The sequence below is a fragment of the Leiobunum rupestre genome, chromosome 2 (assembly GCF_980474605.1).
Source record: "Leiobunum rupestre chromosome 2, qqLeiRupe1.1.hap1, whole genome shotgun sequence".
Taxonomy (NCBI): Eukaryota; Metazoa; Arthropoda; class Arachnida; order Opiliones; family Sclerosomatidae; genus Leiobunum; species Leiobunum rupestre.
In genome coordinates this window covers 51,236,166-51,263,397 of record NC_143385.1, presented here as the reverse complement: position 1 = coordinate 51,263,397, position 27,232 = coordinate 51,236,166, and the positions used below count along the sequence as shown (strand labels likewise).

The 27,232-nt window shown below is 37.0% G+C and overlaps 1 protein-coding gene, 1 long non-coding RNA gene and 2 other non-coding genes across 5 annotated transcripts; 3 read left to right on the top strand and 1 right to left on the bottom strand.

Annotated features, from left to right (window-relative positions):
* Window positions 1-6,403: 6,403 nt before the first annotated feature.
* LOC149958315 (tektin-1-like) lies at window positions 6,404-22,772 on the bottom strand. Of its 2 annotated transcripts, XM_090165761.1 has the most exons (8): window positions 22,732-22,772; window positions 22,448-22,648; window positions 14,514-14,780; window positions 12,929-13,094; window positions 10,837-10,965; window positions 10,625-10,771; window positions 8,903-9,293; window positions 6,404-7,467 (listed from the first exon to the last, which is right to left on the bottom strand). In XM_090165761.1, exons 3-8 carry the CDS (start codon window positions 14,698-14,700, stop codon window positions 7,279-7,281), a joined length of 1,209 nt encoding a protein of 402 aa, XP_090021887.1. In that variant the 5' UTR covers window positions 14,701-14,780; window positions 22,448-22,648; window positions 22,732-22,772; the 3' UTR covers window positions 6,404-7,278. The 2 variants fall into 2 exon arrangements, with proteins under 2 accessions (XP_090021887.1, XP_090021888.1); XM_090165762.1 differs by lacking the exons at window positions 22,448-22,648; window positions 22,732-22,772 and having other exon boundaries at window positions 14,514-15,187.
* LOC149958317 (5S ribosomal RNA) lies at window positions 18,251-18,369 on the top strand. The gene has a single exon (XR_016478692.1). It is a non-coding gene; the product is annotated as a 5S ribosomal RNA (ribosomal RNA).
* Window positions 20,296-20,414, top strand: LOC149958316 (5S ribosomal RNA). The gene has a single exon (XR_016478681.1). It is a non-coding gene; the product is annotated as a 5S ribosomal RNA (ribosomal RNA).
* Window positions 22,773-22,990: 218 nt separating the features above from the next.
* On the top strand, window positions 22,991-24,743 carry LOC149958314 (uncharacterized). Its single transcript, XR_016478499.1, has 3 exons — window positions 22,991-23,133; window positions 24,193-24,263; window positions 24,334-24,743. It is a non-coding gene; the product is annotated as an uncharacterized LOC149958314 (long non-coding RNA).
* The last annotated feature ends 2,489 nt before the right edge of the window (window positions 24,744-27,232 follow it).

Genomic DNA, 27,232 nt, shown 5'->3' with positions numbered 1-27,232 from the left:
TCGAATTAAAAAAAAACTCAGCCCAAAAGAAAACACTTAAAAAACCCATACAAAGGTTCGAATTAAAAAAAACTAAGCCCAAAAGAAAACACTTAAAAAACCCCATTCAAAGGTTCGAATTAAAAAAAAACTCAGCCCAAAAAAAAACACTTAAAAAACCCCATTCAAAGGTTCGAATTAAAAAAAACTCAGCCCAAAAGAAAACACTTAAAAAACCCCATTCAAAGGTTCGAATTAAAAAAAACTCAGCCCAAAAAAAAACCCTTAAAAAACCCCATTCAAAGGTTCGAATTAAAAAAAATCAGCCCAAAAAAACCACTTAAAAAACCCCATTCAAAGGTTCGAATTAAAAAAAATCAGCCCAAAAAAAAACACTTAAAAAACCCCATTCAAAGGTTCGAATAAAAAAAAACTCAGCCCAAAAGAAAACACTTAAAAAACCCCATTCAAAGGTTCGAATTAAAAAAACCCCATTCAAAGGTTCGAATTAAAAAAAAATCAGCCCAAAAAAATCACTTAAAAAACCCCATTCAAAGGTTCGAATTAAAAAAATCAGCCCAAAAAAAACCACTTAAAAAACCCCATTCAAAGGTTCGAATTAAAAAAAAATCAGCCCAAAAAAAAACCACTTAAAAAACCCCATTCAAAGGTTCGAATTAAAAAAAACCCAGCCCAAAAAAAAACCACTTAAAAAACCCCATTCAAAGTTTTGAATTTTAAAAAACACGAGTGGAAAATTTTTAAATATTTATTATTTTAGATATTTAAAAATATTCTTACAACTTGTAAATAACTTAAAAAGACTAACTTACTAAGAGTAAGTTTATTATTACTTTTATTATCTAAACAACCTTATATCTAAATCTTTATAGAGTAATGGCACTGTGATAAAAAATTTGCGACCAAAATGGCGGCCATTTTACTACTCTATTAGACTATTAGCCTATTACCAGTATTTTGGTTCAGCGCGGAAATATCTATAGACTTTCACAAGTTTCATTGCCTTTTCACACCTAAAATTGTAAAATTAAATTATTATTATATTTAATAAACATAATAAATTTAAAAAACATAATATATTTAATAAACATAATATATTTAATAAAAAATAATATATTTAATAAACAATAATAATTTAATAAACATAATATATTTAATAAACAATAATAATTTAATAAACAGTAATAATTTAATAAACATAATATATTTAATAAACAATAATAATTTTATAAACATAATATATTTAATATTTTTAAAATAAAAACCCCAATGAAACCCATAAATACCCAATAAAACCCGAAAAAACCCCAGCTCGAACAAGCGGCAATCTTCATTTTCCAGCTTTTTAATACAGTTTTCGAATACTTCTTGTAAAATTACAGAATTTTTCATACGTGAACAAATGACTTTGATCCGTACATTTTCATAGTATCTTTTGTATAATTTTGTTCAACGCATTTTCAAACGTAAGAAGGAATGGGTTAAATTGTTTTCTTGATCTTTTTCTCGTCCAGCTTCTTCCAGTTCTTGCTTTACCTCTTCCTTCATAGTAATAGACATTATGAAGTTGACTATTTCATTGTTTGGCGTATTTGTGGCATTCCGAACTTCTTTAAAGTTGTTAAAAATTAATAGCCTAACTTCTTGCTCTCTGCTAGTAAATACAGATAGCTCTATGTTGTTTTGATCACAAATTGTCGACGGAGGAGGAATATCACAGGTTTTTTCAATAGCTTTCCCCATTAACACATAAAAAGTAGAATATACGACAGCGTGAAATATAGAATTTATATCTAATTTTGAACTACCTGGTAATTCTAGACAAAGTTTTTTTCCAAATAATTGCGAGTCTCACTTCAATTTTATTTTGGCACACACATATTATCATATTATCCAATAATGCCAGAAACGAGGGGCTAACCACTCTTAGAAAGTCTGTACACCGGACTACGCTAAGATTACCACTGCCAAAGGCAGGGACTTCAAAGATTACGCGTAGTCCCATTAGTACAGTCAAAGGTACGGCTCTGTACACCGATTACGCGGAGTGATTAGCCCCTCGACCAGAAAGCAGTGTACAAAAAATATCAATGTTCTACGTGATTCGAGTCAAAGTATACCGATATGCAATAATTACCTTATTTTTTTTACTGGTTTTTAAAGAAACTAGCGTCAATCTCACCTAGCTTCTGTTGAACCTAGTGGCTGAAATGTGAAATACATTGATCCACCTTAAACATAATTTTAATATTAATAGGTTTTTGCCTTTAAATATCAAAACCTTTCTCGCTTCTCGTTTGTCTTATTGAGGCTGAAGTCAACTAGAATCGGATATGGCTGAAAGCGTATAGTTTTATAAATTCCAAGGCATCTCATTTTTACGTACATTGTCCGCAGTCACGACATTACATCCCAGAGAACGCAAGTAGCTTCAACTAAACTTTTTGAAACCAAAATTCTTCAAAAGGGGAACAGTCAAGCTTTAAAGAGTTAGATAGCCCTATAGCCCGTTAAAAACAAAAAATTATGGCAAAAACCACCTCCAAAAATATAAAGTGGTTAATTTTTAATAAAATAAAGAAATTTCGGGAAATTGAAAAGCGCGCGTTCGCTGCGACACCTGGTGAGAAATCGGTGATTTTAAAAGTTAGGATAGTTCGAAAATCGCTCACTAAGGTCCTGCTGGCGCTGGCGAAAATTCAAACCCAAATACTTGGCGTTATTTTGCGTGTCAACTTTTTAGGCCAAAAAACAATTTTTTCAAGACAAAATAAGGTACGTGTAAATATATTGAACGTCTTGTTGATCTTTTGATATGCAAATAAGGCGATATTTGGAAAAGCTTGGCCGTTCCTCTTTAAGCCTATAGTTCGCTTTGCCTTGAGCAAAGTAATTTCTATAAACGCTGTCACTTTTATGTTGGAATTATAAAACCAGGTTATATCGAAAACCTAATCGGAGCTGTTACAGATATTAGATATCAATTTAAAGAATATTAACTGAAGGTCAATAACCGAAAACGTAGTATACGCGTAATTGCTTATAATGTTCTGGATTCTCTGACGTCTGACCTGGCAAAAAGTGCTCAAGCTTATTTGTCAATTCGAAAGCTGTCAATTGAAAACTATAACTTTTAACAAGAACTAATTTATGTATAAGAACGATCTACTGTAGCTTTGAAGCCTGCTGCACTCATGTACGTTGTAGCTCCACCCTTTTTTTAATTTTAAGTACAGACCGCCATCTGCCGAGCCACTGTGAAACTATTAAACAAGATTTAACATGGAGGGATCCGTTACATCCGTAGATCCTTTATTCCGTTAACTTTGGCTTTATCGTTTCTTTTCATAAAAGGTGATATATGTAATGTTGAGTTAATTCTTATTAGTGAAATTCCAAACAGTTCCGGGATTATAATAAAAACTCGGGGTCATTTTCACTTCTCTATGGAAATCAGAATATCGTGGGTTCGCGCCCGGCTCCCGACCGAACAGTTTTTAGTGTAGAGTTTCATTAATTCAAATTTTATAAAACAAATTTAACATTGTTAAACATAATATATTTTAGAGAATTATAATTATGAATTATTTAGAAGAGTTAAATTTCAGTTTTGTAAAATTTAATTTTAAAAACTCTATAGTAAAAACCGTTCCGTCCGGAGCCGGGCGCGAACTTACGATCTTCTGATTGCCAGAAGCACGTGCTCAGTAAATAATGCCTGTGTGGAAGGCGGCCATAATTCCTCAGTAGATGGCGATGTCGAAAGTCCAAATACGAAACTCCGCCCATAAAATAAAAACAACTAGTACTTGACGCCTAGAAAATATGGCTCCTTGTTCGTTCTTATACATAAATTAGTTCTTGCTTTTAATGAACTAAAGAAAAGTGTAAACATTTTGCTAATGTTTATCACGAAGAGCTTGAGTCTAATAACCTTTTAAGCGAGTGCAATCATTTAGGGCACTTATGGTAAGACAATTCCTGATTTGTACCGAAAAATAATTTTGGAGGACTTACTATCAGTTTTTCCGAATGTTGAAAATGCCTTCAGAGTGTTCAGGGGAACGCTCGTTTTCAAGGTTGAAACTTATGAAGACTCCGCTAAGAACTACTGTGGGCCAACAGCGTTTGCAGTGCCTTTCTCTAATTTGAACGGAAAATGACATTCGAAAGTGCAATGAGCCATTGACTATAATCCTAATATTCAATCATTTTATGCCCAGAAATTTCGCAGATTTTTTCATGTTGATGTAAAATCAAAATATTCTTACAGTAGTTACAGTACAACGTGACTTTCTCTGTTTGAATTGTACCATTAAGTTATCAAAGTAAGTCTCTAACCAGAGTAAATATAAATCGAATAAAAACTGTTGGTTGTTAGTATTGTTTAAATTCACAATAAGCCTCTTCTGGTACTCATTTTATCGCTAGAATTTTATTAACCTTTAGAAGGACAAGTAGATTAGTTGCGATGATGGTCGTGGGACATGGTTTGAGTCAATATGTAAAAAAACGAAATATCGCTTCTCGAATGGTAGAATGCAATAAGGGGGGGGGGGTTTACTCCTACTTTGCTAAAAATGGCTCTACGTTACACTAGGGGGGGTTTCCGCTTCTTTATAATAACGGTGCGCCATCTATAGCATAATTGGAGTAAAACTCTTCCTCATTGGTTTCATTTTAAGAATATTTATAGCTTTAAACATATTTTAAAACTATTTTGCCAGTAAAACAAGCATCATAATTTGTTCGTTCACGAAAAAAAGCAGGCCATATATAAAAATCATAATTTTATTTATCAATGTTTCAAAAATATTTTACAATGTATGGAAATATTTTTGGATAACAAATGTTTTAAAGCAACTGTCAGCTCTATCATTGCCATCTGTATTTTGATAAGGCCCTTGTTATTAAAGATGGTAATTAATTTATCCGAAAAAATGACTTTACTGGAGAGCGTGGTGCCATCTATTATAATGGCAAAGGAAGCTAAAATTCCAAACAGCGAAACGATAACGTCGTCAGAGAACCTTTCTAGAGTATTATAATATAATGAAGATAACTGATACTCTACTTAGTGGACTTTCACCTAAATTATATATCACATATAAAATATATAGTTAAAATTACTATAATTTAAGTTATTTTCAAATTTACAACGAGCCAATCAATGCAGTGGCGGCTTAAGAAGGCTGGGTCCCCGGGGCGGCAATGTCTTGTGACACCCCCCAGGACCGCGCAGACGTTTTCACGGGTCCTTCGTTTTGCACCCCCCCCCCCTCGAGCCCAAAAACATTCTTCAAGGTTCTGATTTGCACCTCCCCCCTCGAGCTTCTCCGATGGCACCCCTGGTTACCCTGAAAAAGAGCTAATTCATGTAATATGTAGTACCGATTTGAACCACTGTATGTCGCTCCCAACACGATAGCTGGGAGGTAGAAAATAATTGGTCGCTCAATTATGTACGCGTTCGCTGATTGGCTGAACACTTGGCTTCGTCAACGAGTAGAGGATTGGTTAGAGAATCGACAGTTTAAGAACGCAAAATTAATCACTCTTGCGAGTCACCCGTTTTTTCAAAACCGCAATAATTTTAAATCTAATTTCGCCAAGCAATGCGTGGTCTGAAAGCAAAAATCATGGAACATGAATAACGTGGTTTCTACATTAAACATTTAAAATAAGAAATATAATATTTAATAATAGTTACGATGAATTCTGATACCAATTACGGAACCGGAAGTCTTCTATCTGGTATTATCTCGACTTATTTTGCGTCCTTAACCTGTCCAAGAATGTCTTTATTTCTACTTAGGGAAAATGATTATATTGAGTGTTTCTTCTCCCCTTAAAGGGAGTATAACCTTTTCAGGAATTTGGGGCAGTACATAATTCCCTCCCCTCATTTTTCTAACCACGCGTTATACGTATTGTGAAATACAGTAGTGTCCCCGCTTTAGAAGGGGTTTAATTTATCATATCTACTTGAACGCGTTTCGTGAATCTAAAACCACATATCTCATAATTAAGAAATTATATTTGAATAAATATCCAAACTATAATGAAAATAATTAATTTATATCTCGGATATTGTTGTTCTTATGTTAATTAAGGGTGCGTTTAAAAAATGATCACTAAATATGAAACAAAGGTTTCAAGTGAGCAAACCTCTTCAGGGCGGGCACGCTTCCTCTAATAGAAGAATTGGGTGTTTCTACTCTTGTCCTCGACTAGCGCCATGAGCGAGAAAAGAGAGAAGCTATGGTGCACCCTACCAAACAAGGGGGGTTATACTCCCTTTATTCAAGTGGCGGCTCTAGTCTAGTACCTCGATGGCTCGATAGATGTCGGCAGGTCAGTCCTAGCGTATTTAGTTCTACCGACTTTTACGGGCCTTAGGTGAAATATGAAAATATACACCATTATTGTAGTAATCAACGTAGATTGTTATAGACGAAGTATTTTTCAAAGAGTTTCAAGTAATTTTCTTCACCGGTTAGCCCCAGCTCGTCCGGTGATAAAATAATTATATTTCGCGCTTCGACTCCGATAGGGGGCGATACTTTACTAGACCATGGTGCCCGAGGAAGGTCCCAACAGAGTCATTTTCCCTGAATATAAATAAATCCCTTCTTGACCCGTCTATAAATTTGTTTTCAGTCCAGATGAAATTGGGTCTTCAACAATTTCCCCAAAAATGGCAGTGCTGTGATTTTACCCTTAACATTAAATAGACTAGACCATAGAAATCTCATAGGTAACTAGAATGCTGCCGTGTAACTGGCAAATGGGCCAAACGCCGTGGCAGACGATAGCCAGATCTCAGCCAATCAGAGCTCAAAGAGTGGTTCTGCCAAGAATTTTATGTCACCAGAGAGAATGAAGTCACCTATCTCCCGCTATAGTAGCGGATCCAAGGAGGATTATTATCCTCCTTGGCGGAACCACTCTACGGCCTCTCATTGGCTGAAGATTCAAGGCGAACTGGCGTCAAGCTCGGCCGTAGGCGGCAGCATTCTAGTTACCTATGAGATTTCTATGGACTAGACGCTAGCTTAAACTCTATTTATGTCTTATTCAACTTGTTAAAAAGTTCCACGCGCGTCTTGATATTTTGGCGTAAATGGGCTCGAGCGATTTCGCGCGTGCTCATTGAAATAAAAAAAATTGCGCGAGCCTTTGACGCTAAAATATTAAAGAGCGCGTGGAACATTTTAACAAGTTGAACGAGACACGAAGAATTCACGCTAGCGTTTATTTGAATAGAACTGTATCGCGTCAATGAGGGATAACGACGGGGCCGGCCAAGAGGCTGAGACACTGGACTTCGTCGATGTAAAGCGTGTTGGTTTTGATGCGGATCTCCTCGTCCAATGAGCGTTTGTTTTGGAGCAGAACCCTCAGCATCTCACGCGCCTCGAACTCCTTTTGCTGCAGCAGAGAAATCGCCTTCTCCAGTTCTTTCACCTGCGAAACAATGTATTTCATGAAAATCTAGACCCTACAAGCGGGATCTTATCACGGAGAGGTCGGCGCACTCTGGTGATTTTACGCAACTCGTTCGTCAGTTCAAACGAGGAAATAAATTTCCTTTTTAATTGGCGCCATCTACACGGCTAACCCAAAAGGAATTATACAAAGCAAATGGTTTTATGATATTAATGTATTTAATTTGTCTTGTTATTTATTTCTAATTATATCCTAATATTTCAAAATAAACGATATAATAAATCCAAATGTTAAGATCCAATAGATGGCACGTAGTAGTGTACAGTCTACTTAACAATAATATAGAGCTCGTACCCTAGATTCGAAATAGCCGCCTCACAAGAAGTGCATCTTTGGAAAGCTCTCTGCATTCGAATCTAGGGTACCGAGTTCTATATTATATTTGGGCCAATACATTTTTATTGGTGAAAATTATATTAGTTCCACTAGCGGTCTTTATACGGCGCGACAATCTATGTATTCCTTCCCCCCCCACCATAAGCAGACTACGCTTTTGACGAACGGGTTGCTCTTCCTTACATGGCAGCGATATTGTGGCGGGCTGACCTCTCCGAAAAGTGATCTTGATACCAATGTCAAGCGTTTTCCATTTGACTGCTCTCGAGCGCTCTAGATCGCTCTGATCAACATTTTATGTTCCATTTGCGTGCTCGGATCTGCTCCGATCAAGATTCGCGAGTTCCATTTCCCGCTCTCAGGTGCTCCGAGATCGCCCATTTCGACAGATCAACGGATCGAGATTGGAGCAAATTTTTGCGTGTTCCTTTTAGATTTTTTTTTGGAAAAATGGCAGACCAAGACGCGAAAATTCAAATTACTAGCAGACGAAAAACAACAAAGCGCGGGAATATGCTAATGCCATGTTCCATTGTACGTTTTACTCTAGTCGATTGGGGTGAGATCTATGACGTCAGAGACAGATTCGGAGTGTATCTCAAGCAATCAAATGGAAAACGCTATTTGTGTTACCATAAATCTAGTTAGTCACTTTGGGTAATATTTTACTGAGAGCTAGTAACGGAGTGACGTCATCTGATAGTGTTGTAAGTCGGAAAATGACCAAGGCCTTTTTTCCGAAATATTTTCCGTATTTTTCCATGAGTAGTCTAATATTGTTTGCAAATTTAAATAAAGCGGCATTTTCACCTCATTTTTTTTCGAAACTAAAAGTAAAACTAAACCTCTAGACTAGTTTAAACTGGTTAACAATATAACACTATTAATATTTTGTAGTATGTTTACGTTTGTCACGTTAGCAAGCAGACGCAAAACGGCGACGAAGCTGGTAATGCAGTCTGTCTAGTGAATAGCTCTCAGTAAAACTTTTGCGTGTGAAGAATAGGAAGTGTCACACGAATGTAAAAATATTATACACTTATGGTGTACCACTAACCTCTTTCTCCAGCTCGATCAAAGGCTGATCCCTACAGTTTTCGACGTTGGGCCGCTGCCTCCGGGTCTGCAGTTTCTTCTGGGACACCATGAGCATGGGCACCTTATGCGATGCCGTGTACTTGATTTGACTAAGCGTGTGGTCAACTTCGTTCATTTGTTTGGTGACCTTGGACAGTCGCGTCTCGAACTCCTCCTTCGCCTTGCGCGCCTCGCCGACCCGCACCTCCATGGCGCGCGTCACCTTTTCGTGCTGCTGCTTGATGTCGTTGGCCGTGCGCGACAGGATGTCGTCGATGATCGGGTACAGCTTCTTCGAGCGGCTGATGTCCTCCTCGGCCTTGCGGATGTTGACGTGCGTGTTGCTTTCCCATTCTTCCAACGTCGATTCTCTGCAAGAGTCACCAACGACTGTGAAACGGGTTTGTACCAACTAGTCAGACTTGTTTTGGCGTTAGCATTATCTAAACCAGGAAGGCTATAGATCTTTATATAAAATCATCACCATCTGTTTGGCCCCCCGCCGAACACTGCTGCCAGAACTTTGATGACAGCTTAGGCAGTATAACGAAAAACATGTTGTAAGTCTAGTCGCGGTAGCGCAAACTCTATATTGGACTTTGATGTGGATTTTAGAGAGGCACATATTCTGTAAAAATCAAAAATGACCAAAAGGGGCGGATATTGAAATATCATACTATCGATTGTGTAAATTCAATTTTAAGTAGTGGCAGTATGTTACGCTTTATCCGGTATTTTAGTCAAATCATAAACGAAATGCTTAAGCGGACGTAAAATAAACGTTTATTTTTCGTGGCCAAGACTTAAATTGGCACCATCGACCGTATGTCGAAACATTTCATTAAAACGACTTACGTCGGCATTACAGATCAGCACAATTTTCAATTTAACCAACACTATCGACTGTTCAATATGTCGATACCAGCCTCTTCTGCGTATTGTCATTTTTGACGTATCATGATTTTTGATTTTTACAGAATAGCCTCCCAGGAATTCATCATGGTAGGAAAGCATATGGGAGCAAATTATTACGAATATGGAACATGCTAATGGAATGTTCCATTTGAGGTTTTACTCAAGTCGATTGGGGCGAGATCTATGACGTCAGAGACAGATTCCATAATAATGTTCCACAAGTCTGTAATAATGTTCCACAAGTCTATAATAGTGTTCCATAAGTCTATAATAGTGTTCCATAAGTCTATAATAGGGTTCCATAAGTCAATAATAATGTTCCAAAAGTCTATAATAATCTTCCATAAGTCTATAATAATATTCAGTAAGTCTATAATAATATTCCGTAAGTCTATAATAACGTTCCGTAAGTCTATAATAAATTTCCGTAAGTCTATAATAATGTTCCATAAGTCTATAATAATGTTCCATAAGTCTATAATAATGTTCCATAAGTCTATAATAATGTTCCATAAGTCTATAATAATGTTCCATAAGTCTATAATAATGTTCCATAAGTCTATAATAATATTCCGAAAGTCTATAATAAATTTTCGTAAGTCTATAATAATGTTCCATAAGTCTTTAATAATGTTCCGAAAGTCTATAATAATGTTCCGTAAATCTATAATAAATTTACGTAAGTCTTTAATAATGTTTCGTAAGTCTTTAATAATGTTTCGTAAGTCTTTAATAATGTTTCGTAAGTCTTTAATAATGTTTCGTAAGTCTATAATAATGTTCAAACCTGGTTGCATGTCCTAGATTGTGCAATCTGATAGGTTCCAAAGAAGCGGTCAAGGGTTTGACGGAAGTGGCTCTGAGATCGACTCCCAAAGCGACTCCCTTGTCCGCCACGTCTCGGTTTAGTTGTTTAATCGCCGTTTCGTTTAATCTGAAATTTCGATTTACTCGATTAATCGGTGATAGGTTTTTCGGCACGTTGACGTCATCAACTACCTCAACTGTTCTTTTAATTCCTCGATCGTGTGACGTATGATGTTCTGAGCATCCTGAACCAACGAAATCTCTCGTTCTAATTGACGTTCGGGTTCGTCGTACACGTGGTCGATGCCTTGGCGACTTTTCCTAAAATCACTCGATTATTAAATTCGGTAATGGATATTTTCGAAAAACTGTTCTTAGTTCGTTTTACGAGAAAATACTAAAGATGAGGTGTATGAAAATTGCCTAGCACACATTTTAAACGTTATTGTGTTTTTCGAATAATTTTACTTAGTAATTTTATTTTTTGACCACCATTTTTCAAGATGGCGGAATTTCCGGAGAATTTATAAAACGACCAATCTCTAGCTGCGTTTTAATTTTTCCCGATTTAAAATTAATTTTTCTGATAAAAAATGTCGATTATATTAAACTTATTCGATTAACACAACTAAGAAAGGGGTGCCCAGATCAACGCAGTTATTTTTTATTATAAGATTTTAGTATATTTTTAAAGTCACGATCACCATTTTGAAAGTTGAAATTGTCATTTTCTAAAGAGCCCTTTTTTCGCCACCGGTGATCGAAGCTACAAGACCCCATTGCTTATTCGATTAAACCGACTGCGAGGGGCTGATGGTTTAGAGTTTGTATGTACATCGATTCAGTGACGGCGATCCCGTGGGGGCTCTGGGTCTCAAACCCCCCACAGGGAAAAACAAACGGGGGCAGAGCCCCCACAGAAATAAAATTGAGGAAAAATAGCAATCAAGGAAAAATTTATTATCTTAATTTATTTGCGCCCAAATTCAGTCTTTTTACAGAAGATATTTTGAAATTGCAGATGCGAGTAGCATTAAGATGATATAATCGTAAAATTGATTTTGATAGATTCGTCCAAACAATATGTCGCCGCGTCGTGTACCCTATTTTACCTAAAATACTTTCGTAAAGTATGTGGCTAAGAAAGGCTTAATTATGTTATGGACTAATTAATTAATTGTTAATTAGTCCATGATTATGTACAACAAAAGTGTGACAATACCTGTACTTTCGTATGCTAAAGGTTTAATGAATGCTCGAATCGAGATCGACCACATAAAAGACTATTTATTGTCGCCTTTCTGGATCTTTTTTTAATCTATGGTATTATATCGTAGGTAGATGGCGATAGCATCTCCACAGAACGACGAAAAATCAAAAAATACACTAACTTTGACCAGTGCTACTTAGTTCCTCCGTTCCTCACTACGAGGCGTTATTTGTGGGTTTTAACTTCCTTCCTTCCCTCCCCAACAGTGGCGTAAATAGAGCCACCGCAGACCCCGCGGTGCGGGGGGCCCCCGAGAACTAGGGGGCCAAAGGTTTATGAATAAAATTGGTGCTATTTTAAAGGGCCCCGAGTCGTTTTTCGCGGGGGGGGGGGGGGGGTTACGTTATTAATAATCGCTTGGTGCATTTTAGGTGTTTCCCAATTTCGACGAAAGTTTGTAAACGCGATAACTTCTCAACCGTTGGTTGTAGAGGGAAAAGTTTTCCACTTTCTAAATATGAATCGACCATTGTGAATTCAAAAACGCGCCGTAGAACCAATATTTTAAAAGTTGTCAAAAATGAGTTTTGACGGTAGCTGCCAAAACTATTAATTTTTGGCGGACGAAACCGATAAATAACGAAAGATATTGGAAAATAAATAATAGTTGCAATTGGTTTCATCCATCTATCTATTATAGTTTTCTAGCAGAATTAAAAAGATGGCAAAAATTTCACCTGTCGAAGACTTTTTAAACAGAGTGTACATTTTCTTGCTTAAGTTTTAAGTATATGAATTTATGGATAAACAAATTATGGCCCGTGCCCCCACAGAAGTGTATTCCGATCGCCGCTGCTGCATCGATTACCGAGTACTCCGAAATTACGCGAAGTACACAGATTACGTACTCTTTACAGGAAGCGTGTACACCGATTATGAAGAGTGGTCAGCTCCTCGACCGACTGTGAAAGATTGTGCAATCAACTTATCAAGCCAAGCGTCAATGTTCGCGCGATTAATCTAACAACAAAATATCAGTGACTTCCGAATCGATTAATCGTATTTGGAAGCTACCTCTTTTGTTGACATTGTTGGCTGATGTAGAGAGGCTGTTCGCAAGCGGTGAGGGCGTCCTGCAGCTTATGTTTGTAAGTGTGTAGTTTGTCCACTTCGTCGTTCAGGGCGTCGATTCTATTGGCTACTTCCCTCTTTAAACTATTTACATCCTTGATGCGTTGGTCTAATCAAGAAAAGCGTAAAAACCAAATTCCCATGACTATCTTCAATGAACAGTAAGTTACAATTACGAATTATTGATAAATACCTAAGAATATGAAAATGCAGAGATTCTAAACCCCTACCCTCGTATACTTTGTTGAGAAAGATAGTCTGCTCTCGATTTTTTCGAGAAACTCAATCTAACGAGCAGATAAACTTTCGTTACGAAGGCACGAGGGTGATACCAGCGGGACGTCAAGAAGCTGAGATGGGATTATTTATGCTTTTGTCCCATTGGGTCGGTGCCCATTGGGTCGATTCTCATTCGACCGCCTCTCCCATTCAACCGACATTTTGTTTGCTCATGAAAGCCAGCAAAGCATGAAACCTAACATAATCTAACCTAACGAAATAAACAGATTTCACCTTTATTAACTATAAGCTCCATAACGAGAAAATAGCGTATCGATTTACAACATAACAGCCGATCTGGAATAGCAACCGCAGAACCGTCCCTTGAGTAGGGCGAGCGGGGCAGTGGCCCAGGGCGCCAAAGTTTCAGGGGCGCAAAATCAAAGATTTTCATTTAAATTGGATATTGAAAATTTAAAAAAAGGTTCTGGGGGCGCCATTTTTTTTTTTTTTTGCCCAGAGCGCCATTTGGGCTAGGTACGGCTCTGGAATACGAGTTAATTTAATTAATTAATGTTCAAAATATGTTTATTATTATTATTTTCTCTCGCAGTTCGGGTATTGTTTTTTACTTCGATTTGGATAGGTAAAAATATTCTATACACTTTTTCGAATAAATGGGATTCGACCCAATGGGATTGCAAAATTAGAATTCGATCAATTGGGAAAGTATATTTTTTGATTCGATCCATTGGGAATTCGACCCAATAGGATTATAGGATTCTATCCAACGGGAATATACCATTATTTATTCGAGAAAGGTTCTTGTGGGAATTTTTCGGCCCTTGAGAACTCGCTAATAAGTGCCAAGTGAAATAATTATTTTCAACATGGCGGCTAACAGTAAATCGCTTCAATGACAAAGTATTGGTTTTTAAATACATTTTAACGATCAAATAAACCGATGTATGTGACTAATAAATAGTTTTAACTGAACTTTAACTTTGAAAATTAGCGTACCATTATAAATCTATACGAAATTTTTTTTGCTGTGATTGAAAATTAAATATTTTTTCAGCATCACCCAAAGTAAAGCTGGCCTCCATTTTGATTTATAATTTTCAGCAATTGAGAATCTTAGATGCATTCTCACGCTTCTCAAGAGTGCTTGTGATAAGCACTACGTCACATCCGATTGAGAAGACTGTCTAGAGGTGGAAAATGGAGAATTCTCAGCTTCTTTACGTACCCTGCAGCTGCTAAACTCCCATATTCTGAGGTACCTAAGTGCATTCTTGGTAAGACGTACCAAAGGCGTAGTCCACTTCCTTTTTCTGCAGCTCTGCTTTTTCGTCGCTGAGATGGCACAACTTCCTGCATTCGGACACCAGCGTTTGCGCGGTTGAACATTTACTGTCGGCGTTTTTAATGTTTAATTCGTTGGTGTAGTTCCAATCGTGTTCGGTGTAAAAGGACCTGTTATGATGGTGGTCCATGCTCAACCCAGGTCGCCTCGGTTTTCTTGCAATTTTATTTTATTTTTCCCGGAAAATGAACTTTCAAATTTTCAGATGGCCTGGTAATTAAAGTTCTTTTTAAAATAAGGTTTTTGAGCAGTGTTTGATACACGTATCTCTACTACCATAAGCATATCAACCCTAAGTTTTGAATCGAAAGGCAGTGTTGGTTCAAGCTAACGACTGGCGAAAGTACAGCGCTAAATCCACCCGGTGGCGGAAAAGAGAAACGTAACGCGTCCCGCAATGCATGATGCCAGATGCTTTAGTATAAGAAAGAGGTGCGTAGAGAGAGAATGGGGGAAGGAAGAAGCTTCAATTTATCTCTACCAGGTGCCGATACTATCGCCTGATTTCTTCTTTTTCGCCCGTCCAGTGGTGGTACAAAGGGCGCTATGCGCGTTTCAAATTTAGGGTTGTTGGCTTATGCTACTACGTGAACAATATCAAGCACTGATATTGTTCACGTAGTAGAACCATGATAATCAGGGTTCATACAACTAATGGCAACCCGATTTCCCTGATATTTCCCGGTTTCCCCATGGGAAATGATTAATGGAAAAGCAAAGAGGGCTATAAGTCGCAAGTCGACTAAAAAAATACAAAAAATAAAAACTTTTTTGAATTTGAATTTGAATTTGATATTTCCCTGATTTTTCCAGGTGGAAGATAACCACAATAGGCGAAACTATAAAGTAAATTTAATCTTAACCTACTTGTTAAAATGGGAAAACAAAAGCAAGCGACTACCATTTCACAGCCAACTTCGATTCGGTAACTCTTGTTAAAGGGGTTTTCTCCCGAGCTCTTCGGTTTCCCCTTTTCATAAAAACTTGGTGAGGTTAACGGTAATAGTGAGTATAGGGAGCTGTTGGCTCGCTTGTCATGAAGGGCTGGCCACCACCCGGCCATCTGTTTTAAAGGTATTAAAAGTCGCTAGATGACTTGTGCCTAAGGTAGAGGTCGGCGGAACGAAAAAATTTACCGGCAAAATTTCGATTAACCATAAAAAGTTGTGTTAATTGTTTTTTTATGAACTTTTTATACGAATAAACAACGATTTAACATGCAAAAATAATCGTTTTCTTCGTATATTTTTTGTATAATTTGCGGTTATGAATAAAAATATATAATTGGATAATTTCTTATTCAAACGCCGATCTCTAGCCTAAGGTAGTGCCTTGGGTATAGAGGTCGGCGTTTGAATAAGAAATTATACGATTGTTTATATTTATCCATAACCGAGAATTATTCAGAAATATTCGAAAAAATGATTAATTTTGCATGTTAAATCGTTGATTATTCGTATAAAACAAATAATACTAATTTTAATGATTAATTGAAATTTTTGCGGTTAATTTATTTGTTCCGCCGACCTCTACTTGGGTATTAGCCTAGCTGATTATTATCATCTAATTTCTAATAAAAGAAATTAGCAACATCTTCGCTATTATAGTTTTGTGGATTCGTTTAGCGCTGGAATTAAATGTAACTGAAGCAATGAAATCGCATTAAATTATTATAATGATTAAAAGAGTTAAAGGCATAAAATTTTTCGACGCCCTATTTTTCTCAGTAACCTATTTTCAATAATCATCGAGAACCTGCAATTGTACCGGTTTCTCATATTAGAAATATATATTATAATATTCTTCGTTTTCGTTAACACGTTTTAAATATTTTTAAATGCATAGCAAAGCTATAATTCAGATGTAGGAAATGTCACGTAATGTAATATCTAAATTCAATCCCTGTAGGTCTGTTTCGGAGGTGAAATAATTTTCCTAATGGTCACGTATACTTAGTACCGCGTGAAAACATCTGGGCGGGGGTGGGGAGGTCAAGGACTGGTCATTCTTGGCTCCCCCTCCCCCTTAAGCGCGACGCTGACCTTGGTCTATTCGCCTGACTGGTCATTGGGGTTAATTTTTACAAGTTTTTATATTGCTCGATAATCTACAAAAACATTTAGCATTAGAATATCTTTACTTTTACTTTTAAATAATTTAAATAGTTTATTTTTAATTTTGTTATTTTCGTAGTTTTTAATTTAATTTTTTGGACTCGATTTAGTTCATTTATTATTATTAATATTTACTTTTAATTTTGAAGAATTTAAACTTGATTCCATTTATTTATCTTACTGCAGTCATATAATTGTTATTAATCTAAATTTATATGCATCGCAGTCTATGTGAAAATGGTTTAATTAAAGAGCTCTGTTAAACAAAGGGTAGACAGTATTTATTAATTTGCATAATTTTGGCTTTACTAAATAAGTATTAAAAAACGTTGTTTACCTGTAAAATAGGCGTTGGCTAAAAAATGTAACTTGGGGCAATCCTTTATTCGCGTGAAAAAGAACCTAAACTTGCCATCTAAAATCACGAAATGTGCCTTATCGGCGCCCTACATTTATGTTTTCGTAGCCATGGCAACCGCCAATTTTCCCCCTATTGGTCACTTTGCCAACTAATATTGATTGCGATATGGCGTGCTAACGTCCGAACAATCGCTAAATTATTCACGCGGTTGTTATTTCAATCTTAGATGAATATTTTTATTAATACTCCTCCCGCAAAAAGGGGTACAGTTTCAAATCTTTTATATTCAAACTTTTCAAAGGTTTTGAATTTTTCAAAAGGTATCGTGAAACAACGACCTCGCAATTTACGTACTTCTCTGAAGAAAAGAAATCCATCATTTACAAGGAAAAATCGATTGGTCCAATCTAAAGTTTTTCTTGCAGTTTATAACAATTAGATGGCAACCATGTTTATCATTAATGCAAGACTAAAAATTCACCGAAATGAACGATTTTTGTGTTAAATGTATAATTAAAAGTTCGTTATTTTCGAGATCTTTGTTAAACAAAAAAATGGCCTTCTTAGAGATTTATGTAAAACATACAAACAAAAGTCGGTCGGCCGACGTCTCTAGATATTTGCTAACCCTTATGTATAAAGAATTTAAAATGGCCCATAGAAGAAAATAAATATATTTGCTAATTTCACAACTAGTTTTGAAGTTAAGTGTCAATTAGAAACAATATAATGCCACTTTTGAGAACTTTGAGCTTTGGATTGAAAACGGGTCTTCTAAAAAAACGCCAACCGCAGCGTCATCTTTTGAGTATCGCTGATAAACTAAAGTTATTTTTGAATAATTGGAGTTTCTAAGTGTTTTCTATTACTTAAGTTAATAATTTAAACGAGGTCAAGTTTGTTTCACTAATTGAAAAATTTAATATTTAATCGGTTCTTTCCAAAAGATGGCGACAGTGCATCCATCGCTGTGTAACCCCATATAAGAGCCGAAGTTGTTTTTATAAACCTTGATATAAGAGTATTTCTCTCTAGACTCTCCTTAACGCTTTCGTTGATGCGGTGCCTATTATAAGTTAATAACGTAGATACCTGCTCACGCTTTTTCCAACGAAGTTGAAAAAGGAGGTGTATGACGTAACGTATGATGTAATCATTACTTACAATTTGCAAGATACCCTAGAAGTTCCGACACACCACTCGTCGGCAACGGCCATATCACGCTGAATACACCGGTTCTCGTCCGATCACCGAAGTTAAGCAGCGTCGAGCGCGGTCAGTACTTGGGAGGGAGACCACCTGGGAACACCGCGTGCCGTTGGCTACACAAGTTTTTATTTTAAAATTTTTCGTGTAGGTTATTTAAATTTATTATTGAATTTAGAAATACTTTTATTTATTTGGAAGTCAAAGCGCTTGAGGTCCTATGGTATTGGACATCGCTTTTTAGATTTTAGAAATCTAAAGATTCTAGAGATAATTCGAAAATTTTTATTGAGAATTCCCCTTATTAAGAAAATGTCCATAAAATATTAATTTCCTAGCTAAATTAGCATACGTTTTATAAGCGTGAACTCTTATAAAAATCATGTATATAATTAAATGTAAATTGACACAATTATTATTTATTCAACGGATGTCGCTAGCGTCGAAATAAAAACTAAATTCTTAAAGGCCCATACCGGCGTTTGAAAAATTCGGCATGGACTTACCACATGTTAGCAGATATGACCAATAATATTCTTGAAAGTTGAAACAAACGCGTGAAATTGTTAAATTCAAACGCCGGTGTGTAGATATGAAAATAATTTAAATTATAGTAATTTTTAACAATATATTTTATATGGGATATATAATTTAGCTTAAAAAATTAAAGTTGATAAAATAGAGTATAAGTTGTCTAATTATAATACTCTAAATACTAAATAGCTCACTGACCGTAAGGAGAACACCCTAGCCAATGAAAAATGTACACACGAAAATGAGCATTTAAAAACGCGTTTCATTTCCCTTTTGTGGGGTGTGTTTGTTGCTCCTAGATTCAAAGAATCGGGTAGATTCGTTGTCCTTTCTAATAACAAGGGCCTCATCATAATACAGGTGGCAATGATAGAGCCGACAGTTGCTTTAATTCTAGCCATTCCTAGTCGATACTACCACGGGGTAGAAATGTACGCGTCATCTGTGGTTTCATGCGATTCCCTAGAAAATTTGGGGGAGGCGGTGGAAGGAAGTGAAGTCTGAATAGTTTCAGTGGCTCCCTCTTTTGTGGCCTTGATCTAAACTCTATGCTTCGTCTGCTTCGGGATCCGAACAAATGTCTCGGTCTACTCTATCAATTGTGAGATGTATCAGTGTCTATGATCATACAAAATATTTCACAGCTTTGTCACCCTATCCCTCCGATCTACACTAGTTTTCCAATATTTCAACAAAATGGTTCTCAATATATACGGCGCACATTCAAATTCAAACGTATAAAATGCACACTAATTCTAATACTTACGGTATCTCGATACCAATTGCGCAATTTGACAATTGCTATTCGCGACCGAAACGAGTCTAGGTGGCGTAACGGCGCTAGCTTCTCCGAGGTTGCGCCAAAGATCTAGCGTCTGCTACAAACAAATTAAATAGTCTTACGAACGTTTTTTCTTAAATAAACTTATCAAAATAAAAGCAAACTAAGCAAAACTTATTTTAAAATGCATGTATCATTATTTATAAAGGCAAATTTACGAATAACGATGAGGATAAACTAATAGCGTCGGATTTAGCCGTTACCTATCTAGGTTTCAATGGCGAACCAAAGGGGGCGTAGCGATAGTTTTCGGTCGCTAATAGAATGTTTCGGGTCCTTTACCTACTTAATTTCAAAGCGAGTGTTTCAGAGGTTTACGAACAACCATTTATTAGTACTAGCTCTTTTAAATTAAGCGCCAAAATTGGTACGATGCTTCTGCCATCTTTTATTTAAGCTAGGAGGATTGAAGTAAACAGAGTTTTCATATTCCTAGATTTAAGAATCGTAGCTTATATTTTTATATTTAATAATTTCATTGTGTAAGTGAAAAATATAAATTTAAAATAAATTTAAACCCAAAACAACGTAGAATAAATTTCGTACAGTCTCCCCAATAGATGGCAGGAGTGAATCGTGGGGAAGGGGATTCTGTTGGTGGCATCATTATTTAGCTCGATTTTTCCAATGTTTTGAAGATAGCGTAGAAGTTCCGACACAGCGCCTGTCGGCAACGGCCATATCACGCTGAATACACCGGTTCTCGTCCGATCACCGAAGTTAAGCAGCGTCGAGCGCGGTCAGTACTTGGGAGGGAGACCACCTGGGAACACCGCGTGCCGTTGGCTCACTTATTTTTATATTTTTTCGAAAACCTGAGTAAATCTTCCGTAAAAAATTGTAAATTATAGATATTTCCGTATTAAATTTTTTCTACGTCAATAAACTAGCTTTTATTAAGATAAAAATAAATAGCGCGTGCCGAGAAAATGAATTTAAATTTGCGCTCATGACGCTGAGAAAATCATTTTTATTAGTCGATAATTTTGTTACCTAACACCAAGGAGGATAGGAAGGGAGGCGAAGTAGGAGGAATGACGCGCCAGCATCCTTGTAAGAAGTTTAGCGCGAAAATGTCGGAAAAAATGGCGGGAAAACGTAGCGTAGCGGCCGCAATCTTGCCGCCATTTTTCCGAAATTTCAAGGATGCTGGCGCGTCCAAAGAATATAATTCTTTGGCGCGTTCATCCTCTCTTCCTATCCTTCTTGCTAACACCTATTCTATGATCATGATAAACAAATTTTTGAGATAACGCCAAACCCATGAAACCCACGAAATGGTATAAGCTGAACAGTAGCGGTGCCATCAATATTTCACAAGGAGTTGACCCGAGGTGTAACGCACCGTTTTTGTTCAAACTCGGGGGTAATAATAATAATAATAATAATAATAATCAGCTAGGCTAATACCCAAGGCACTACCTTAGGCCCAAGTCATCTAGCGACTTATAATGCCTTTAAACAGGTGGAACTTGAAAAACACTAAAGGGAAATGTCTCCATAGGCAACCAAAATTGTTTTTGACAAAATGGAAATTTTCCCATTGAAGTATTTTCCAAACAATAGGTGTTTCTATAAAATACGGTATGTCACGTGTAAATGTTTTTTCTACGTCACTAGCTAAAGTTATTGAAGATAGAGCGCGTGCGCTCGAATCGATAAAGATTTTGGTATTTGAAGTCCACGTGCGAAACGCGGGTGCCAATAAAGCACTAAAAAGCTTAAGCTCGTGACGCGGGAAAAAACATTTTATACATTTAATTTTTTATTGATTTATTTTATAGAAACACCTATTGTTTCGTCTTTGTGTACCTTAATATACCACCTAATTCTCAGGGGTATAGTCGGGGCAGGGCTTCGCCCCGGTGCTTTTTTCAAAGGCAGGGCCCCACCCCTCCTTGGTTTTTCCATTTTTCCAGGGCGCACCCTTGCTCTTTTTTTCAACTTGCCAGGGCGCGACTTGCTTCTATTTCGAAAATCATTTTTCTCGAAAAAATCGTGTGTGAATTTATGTAAAATTTTGCCCGCAGAAAAATATCATCACAATTTCAAATCGTTACCTAGGTACGGCCAGCCTCGATCACGCTAAAAATCGAAGTTGGAGGTACATTTATATTGGCCATTACAGACAACTTTGATTTCGCTTGTAATCGAAGTTGGCTGTAACCAGGTAGTGCCCCGGTTCTTTTTATTTTAGGACTACACCACTACTAATTCTCCTACTCAAATAAAAAGTGTCTGCTTACAGAAATAGATGGCGCCAACACGATTGGATAAAGTGGAAACTTAAGCCTAATTCTCCTACTCAAATAAAAAGTGTCCAGCGAATCCCATATTTGTTTGTATCTCTAGTTCATATTCTACCTCATTGGTAGGAACCACAACAAAAGGTGTAAACTATTCGCCAGTCCGGAACCGTTCGATGAGTCCTCGCCGAATAAACATTCTCGAACCGTTCTAACGCACACTATTCACTCTAGGGAACCGGTTCAAGCAGTACCAGCCTGCTCGAGAGAACCCAAGGTTGGGCGCTTTTAAATTCGTCTGCAATAGTTCTTTAGACTAATACGTGCTTTTAATATGAAATTTCTGTTCGTACAACAAATTCTGAACTGTCGTGGACGTTTTGTAGACGTCATAGATCAGTCCGAATCGGTTCATTGAACGGTTCCGGACTTACGAATAGTTTTCACCTTTTGTTGTTTGACCAATATAAGTAGATTTTAAGGCAGAAGTCTCTAAAAATGGGCAAATGACCGAATAGCAACTAGGCCATCAATTACAGGAAATAATATTGCGGTATCGAGGTCATATACTTAACTGTAGATTGACGCATCATTTGCCATTTTAACCTTAACAGTTAACGAATTCTGTTCAATAAGGCGCCAACACTGAAACGAAGAAGGTAACCAGGGTAACAGGAAATATGAAGTCGCAGCTATAGCATCTGTTTCCATGACTTCCGGGAGTTATTCTCCACCCCACAGAGAGATCCCGCAATCGTACCTCAGTGTCTTGCCCACTTAACGGGAGAAAGGGGGGAATATTACAAGGGCAAAGGCTGAGGGGCATGGCTTTTCTTCCGGGAAACAGGGCTCTACTCACATATTCTCTGTTGACAAGAGTATCTTCTTGGTGAAACTAATACAGTAGGATGGTGCTTAAAAATCACTGAACAAATGTCGATAAACCATCTTCGTAAAGAAATAAATTATTCCATTTGTAAGCATTGTTCGTAATTATTGGCGGCATTTTCAAGTAATATAAATTTCCTCTGTTTGAGTTTATGATCCATTATTAACAAACGAATTAATGTGGTTTTATTATTTACGATCTTTCCATTCACCCTTCAAGCAGGGTAGCCCCTTTTACAGATGCTTCTGAATCGCTGAAACCCAAGTAAAAGCGAGATCGCAACATCGCACTTGCCAGGAATACACTTCAGGTATTGGCCATCTATTCGAAAAACCTTGAAGCTATTAATCAGAGCGCAACGCGTTGGAATTGGTAAGTAACCAATTCTGGTTTTGTCTCTTCCAAAGAGAGATAATGAAATTCGGATGTAAAATTTAGATTGTTGCAGTGGTGGCCCACACGTGGGAACAATTTAATAGGGCCCATAAATTCTAGAACAAAGGGCACCACGTATCAGTGTCTTCCTAGATTAATTAAATTCTGTCGAAGAGCTGATTAGATGCCTCTTTCGAAGCTGGGCTAATAATTTCTTGTAGCCGGGTCTTTATTGAATATTTTACATTTAAAATATAACGATATGTATAAAGGTCCTAACGGCGCCTCAGGGCTTAGCCCTACCTTGCCCAATGGTAGAGATGGGCCTGATGACGGGGCTAAAAACCTAAGAATGGGGCGTAACCTTCGCGCACATTTCGCAGTTGGAGATCCTTGTCCCTTATGCCTCAAAATTGGAGGATCACTTATCTAATTTTACAACTTCCCCCAGTGGTACACAGTACTATGACTAATACGGAAATTTTTTAATTAGGGAGTGGAGTCGAAAAGTGTGGGTAGAAATCACTCGCACAAATTCACTCCGAGTTTTGCAAAACTCTGTTTACGCCTGCAAATACCCGATGCAAAGAAATCGCTTTGGAGCTAGACTAAAATATTTCGAAATTGCGCAAAAGGAACACTGAAATGAGTTATATTTCAAGAACTTTAAAAATTTATTTCATGGATTGGACCATTTGTAAATAGAAAAGGTCCGCAGCTGACATTAGCGCCACTTTGAGAATAATATTTTATTGTATTTATGAAAATGTTCGAACGTCGGTTCTCTGAAAATGTCAATTCAGAGCAAACTGAACTGAATAAAATGTTGTTTTTAATCAATAATTATATTTAAAGACCATAAATATAAATTTTAGTTTACATTACCGATGCATTCTAATTATAATGAAATCTTTCTGCTGAGACCAGACTGATTTATCATCTGCTTATAACACGAAATCCAGCAGTTTATGAGCCTTAAAGGCTAGTTTTGGTCGAGGCCCAGTTGCTTTACAAATACATTCTTCAGAGAAAATATGACACTATTTTATTTTGAAGCTGAATGAAGATGAAAGTGTCATTGACGATCCAGATTGTCATCTTGGGATTCTTGATCGCGACTCTAGACGGCAAGTTTGAGTTCAATTTGATAAATGATCTAATATTTACAACATTTGATTACTTTCATTCAAACGATAGATGCCAGTTCGTCACCGACAGACGACCTTCAATTTTGTAACAAATGTAAAAGTGGAAAATTCGACGCGATAGACCGTTCTTTCAATCAAATGTTGCGGAAAGTGTGCGTGAGATGCTGGCCAAAATCGACACTAGGCTTCAAAAAAAAATCTCAAAACATCATACCCGAAGGATCCTGCCCGCAGATCGACCAGTACAACTGCAACCCCAAATTCGTGGCCAATTGCGACATATCATTATCGAACTTCAGACTTGTACTCATTGGACAAGGCAACGAGACTGAAACTAATAATGTTAAGAAACTAATTGAAGACGATTGTAAAGCATGTTGCGGCTTCACATTTAATTGGTATTTAAAAAAAAATCAAAAACAAGCAAGAATAAAATAAAATATTTGAGTATTTGAAGAACATGAATCGTTAAATAATATTATAAAATATTATATTATAATAACTTATGGTCTACTTTTCATGCACACTATTTTTTCGAACGCAACTAGCAATATATTTTTACCTCGCCGAGGGAACATAGTCCCCTAGGAAGGGTATTACAATCACCGTGTCTGTCGGTGGGTGTGTCTGTGGGTGTGTGGGTCTGTCTGTCTTGACTAGTGAAAAATTTACACAAAAACATCCTTATGTTCACGTGACTGCAGACGTTGTTGTTCCAACTTCTAGAGTGCTCTGCTTAAAACCTCAGACAATTCAGTGTCGTATTAAGGACTAGGCCTATTAGGCACTGACCTATGGGCCCCCACCAACAGAAGGCTCCCACCACTGATGAAATAAATGGATTTTTCACTAATTCGGCTTAAGAGAAAAATATATCAGGCTTGTTGCTTTATTAGTTGAAAAATCATTATTCTCGTGGCATAAACTCAGCTTCGGGGCATACAAGTTTGTTTGTGGTGGCTGAGATCCTGCTAGTCACTGCGCATATAGAGATATGAAACTCCCATGAAAACGCGTCACGAAAAATTCTAGCATCAGCGCCGCCACTCGGCCGGGAGAAAACCCATTTTTCGCTTATGGCATCGCAATAGCTTTCTCCCAGACGTTGAAGGGCGCCACCGTCGGCAAAAAATAGACGTTCACTAGGGTTATTGGGAATTTCATATCTCTATAACCACAGGATCTCTGGTGGTAGGGCGCAAGGTATGGTATGAGAGGAGTCAACTTCCATACTCATTTATCAGTTCAATTTTTAAACAAAGCAATGTGTATAGTAAAATAACGATTTCTCATTGATTGCGTAAATATCCCATTTAAAATACCTCAACATTTTTAAATATTATATCTTAAAGTAGGCTACCTTTATTTAAATTACTCCGGACAGGTCAAAACGTGTTGAACGCTTTATTGACACTAGATAGGAACGCTAACTATTTCCAATAGGTTTTTAATTGAAATAAAACATAAAAAAATTAAAAGCATAAAATGTTTTTCTCGGCGTCACGATCTTAACTTTATTGGACAACACTACGGCTGAAAGTGACTCCTTTCGGTCTTTGTAACAGTAATATTTGCCTGTTGCGAGTGCGAATCTAGAGCATTTGCTGTTTTAAAGTATTAAAAGTAAATTTACCTTAAGCTTTTTTCACTTCTTCCGGTTGAGACGTCTGATAGGTGAAGTAAAGGTATGATTATTGAAGTCGTAAGTAAAAGGTTAATATTCCATGAGCCAGGCGCCAAAAAGGGGCTGGTCGGGCTCATTAACACAGGCAGATTTCGGGGAATACAGTTGGAAATTCCGAGCTAACGCTGCATTTTTTGTATGTTATAGGATCGCCTCTACAACAACCGTTATGTTCTAATAACTTAGTTCACCGTGGCTGCTGTAATTTGTGTAGACGCGATAAAAAAGAAACCGAAAAAAAGGAACTCCAAGAATATCTACTGTGAAAACGCACTATCAAAGGTTATCGAGTATTAACAACAGACCCGAAGTTATAAATTTAACTCATCGAGGACTAAAAACTTCGCAACACAGGCAGATTTCGGGGACTACAGTTGGAAATTCCGAGCTAACGCTGCATTTTTTATGTTATAGGTAAAGTACCATCTTTTCTTATTTTCTCGGAACGAAATCTGCCTGATAACAGTTGGGGGAATTCAGAATGACGAGATCGCAATCGGCATCGTCCAACTCGGACGAAATAATCGCAAGGCTAAAAAGCCTAGAAACAAGTTTTAACGCGCGGTTTGATACACTCACTAAAAAATTAGATGATATCAACACCCTTTCTATACAAAATGGCGCCAAAATCTCCCAGATAGAAACCTGGCAGCTCCAGTTAAAAGCAACTATAGACGGTATCGAGCACAGTGTTCCAGATATTCCCGGGATTAAGTTTAGATTGGACACCATTGACCAAGAAACTGCTACTTTGCGCAAAGATTTTTTAGTTAAAATAGACCACAATCGAATGTTGATTGATAATCTCGACGTTACAGAATGTCGATCATGAAGATAGACGTACGCTTGTTACTAAAGTTACTGATTTATTTTCTAACCAATTAAAAATTACTAATACCACAATTCTACCTAACCAAATTTATCGAAGGGGCCAATTCCAAGCTAATAAAAATCGAGTTATCATTTTCAAAGCCGAGTCATATGATGCAAAAATGGACATATTGCGTAATAACATTAAGCTTAAAGGCCTAAATATGTATATTGAACAGGATTATACCCCTATACAATCACTAGCCCGCTACAAACTCCGTATGTTCGCAAAGACTAAACTACCCTCTAAATTAAAATGGCAAAACACCAACTCAATTCAAATCGACAATATAATATACAAATATGATTACAAACAGGCTAAAATTGTTCAAATGTAGTTAATTTAATCTACTATTGTTTGTTTTCTTTTTTCTTTTTTTCTCTCTTTATTTTG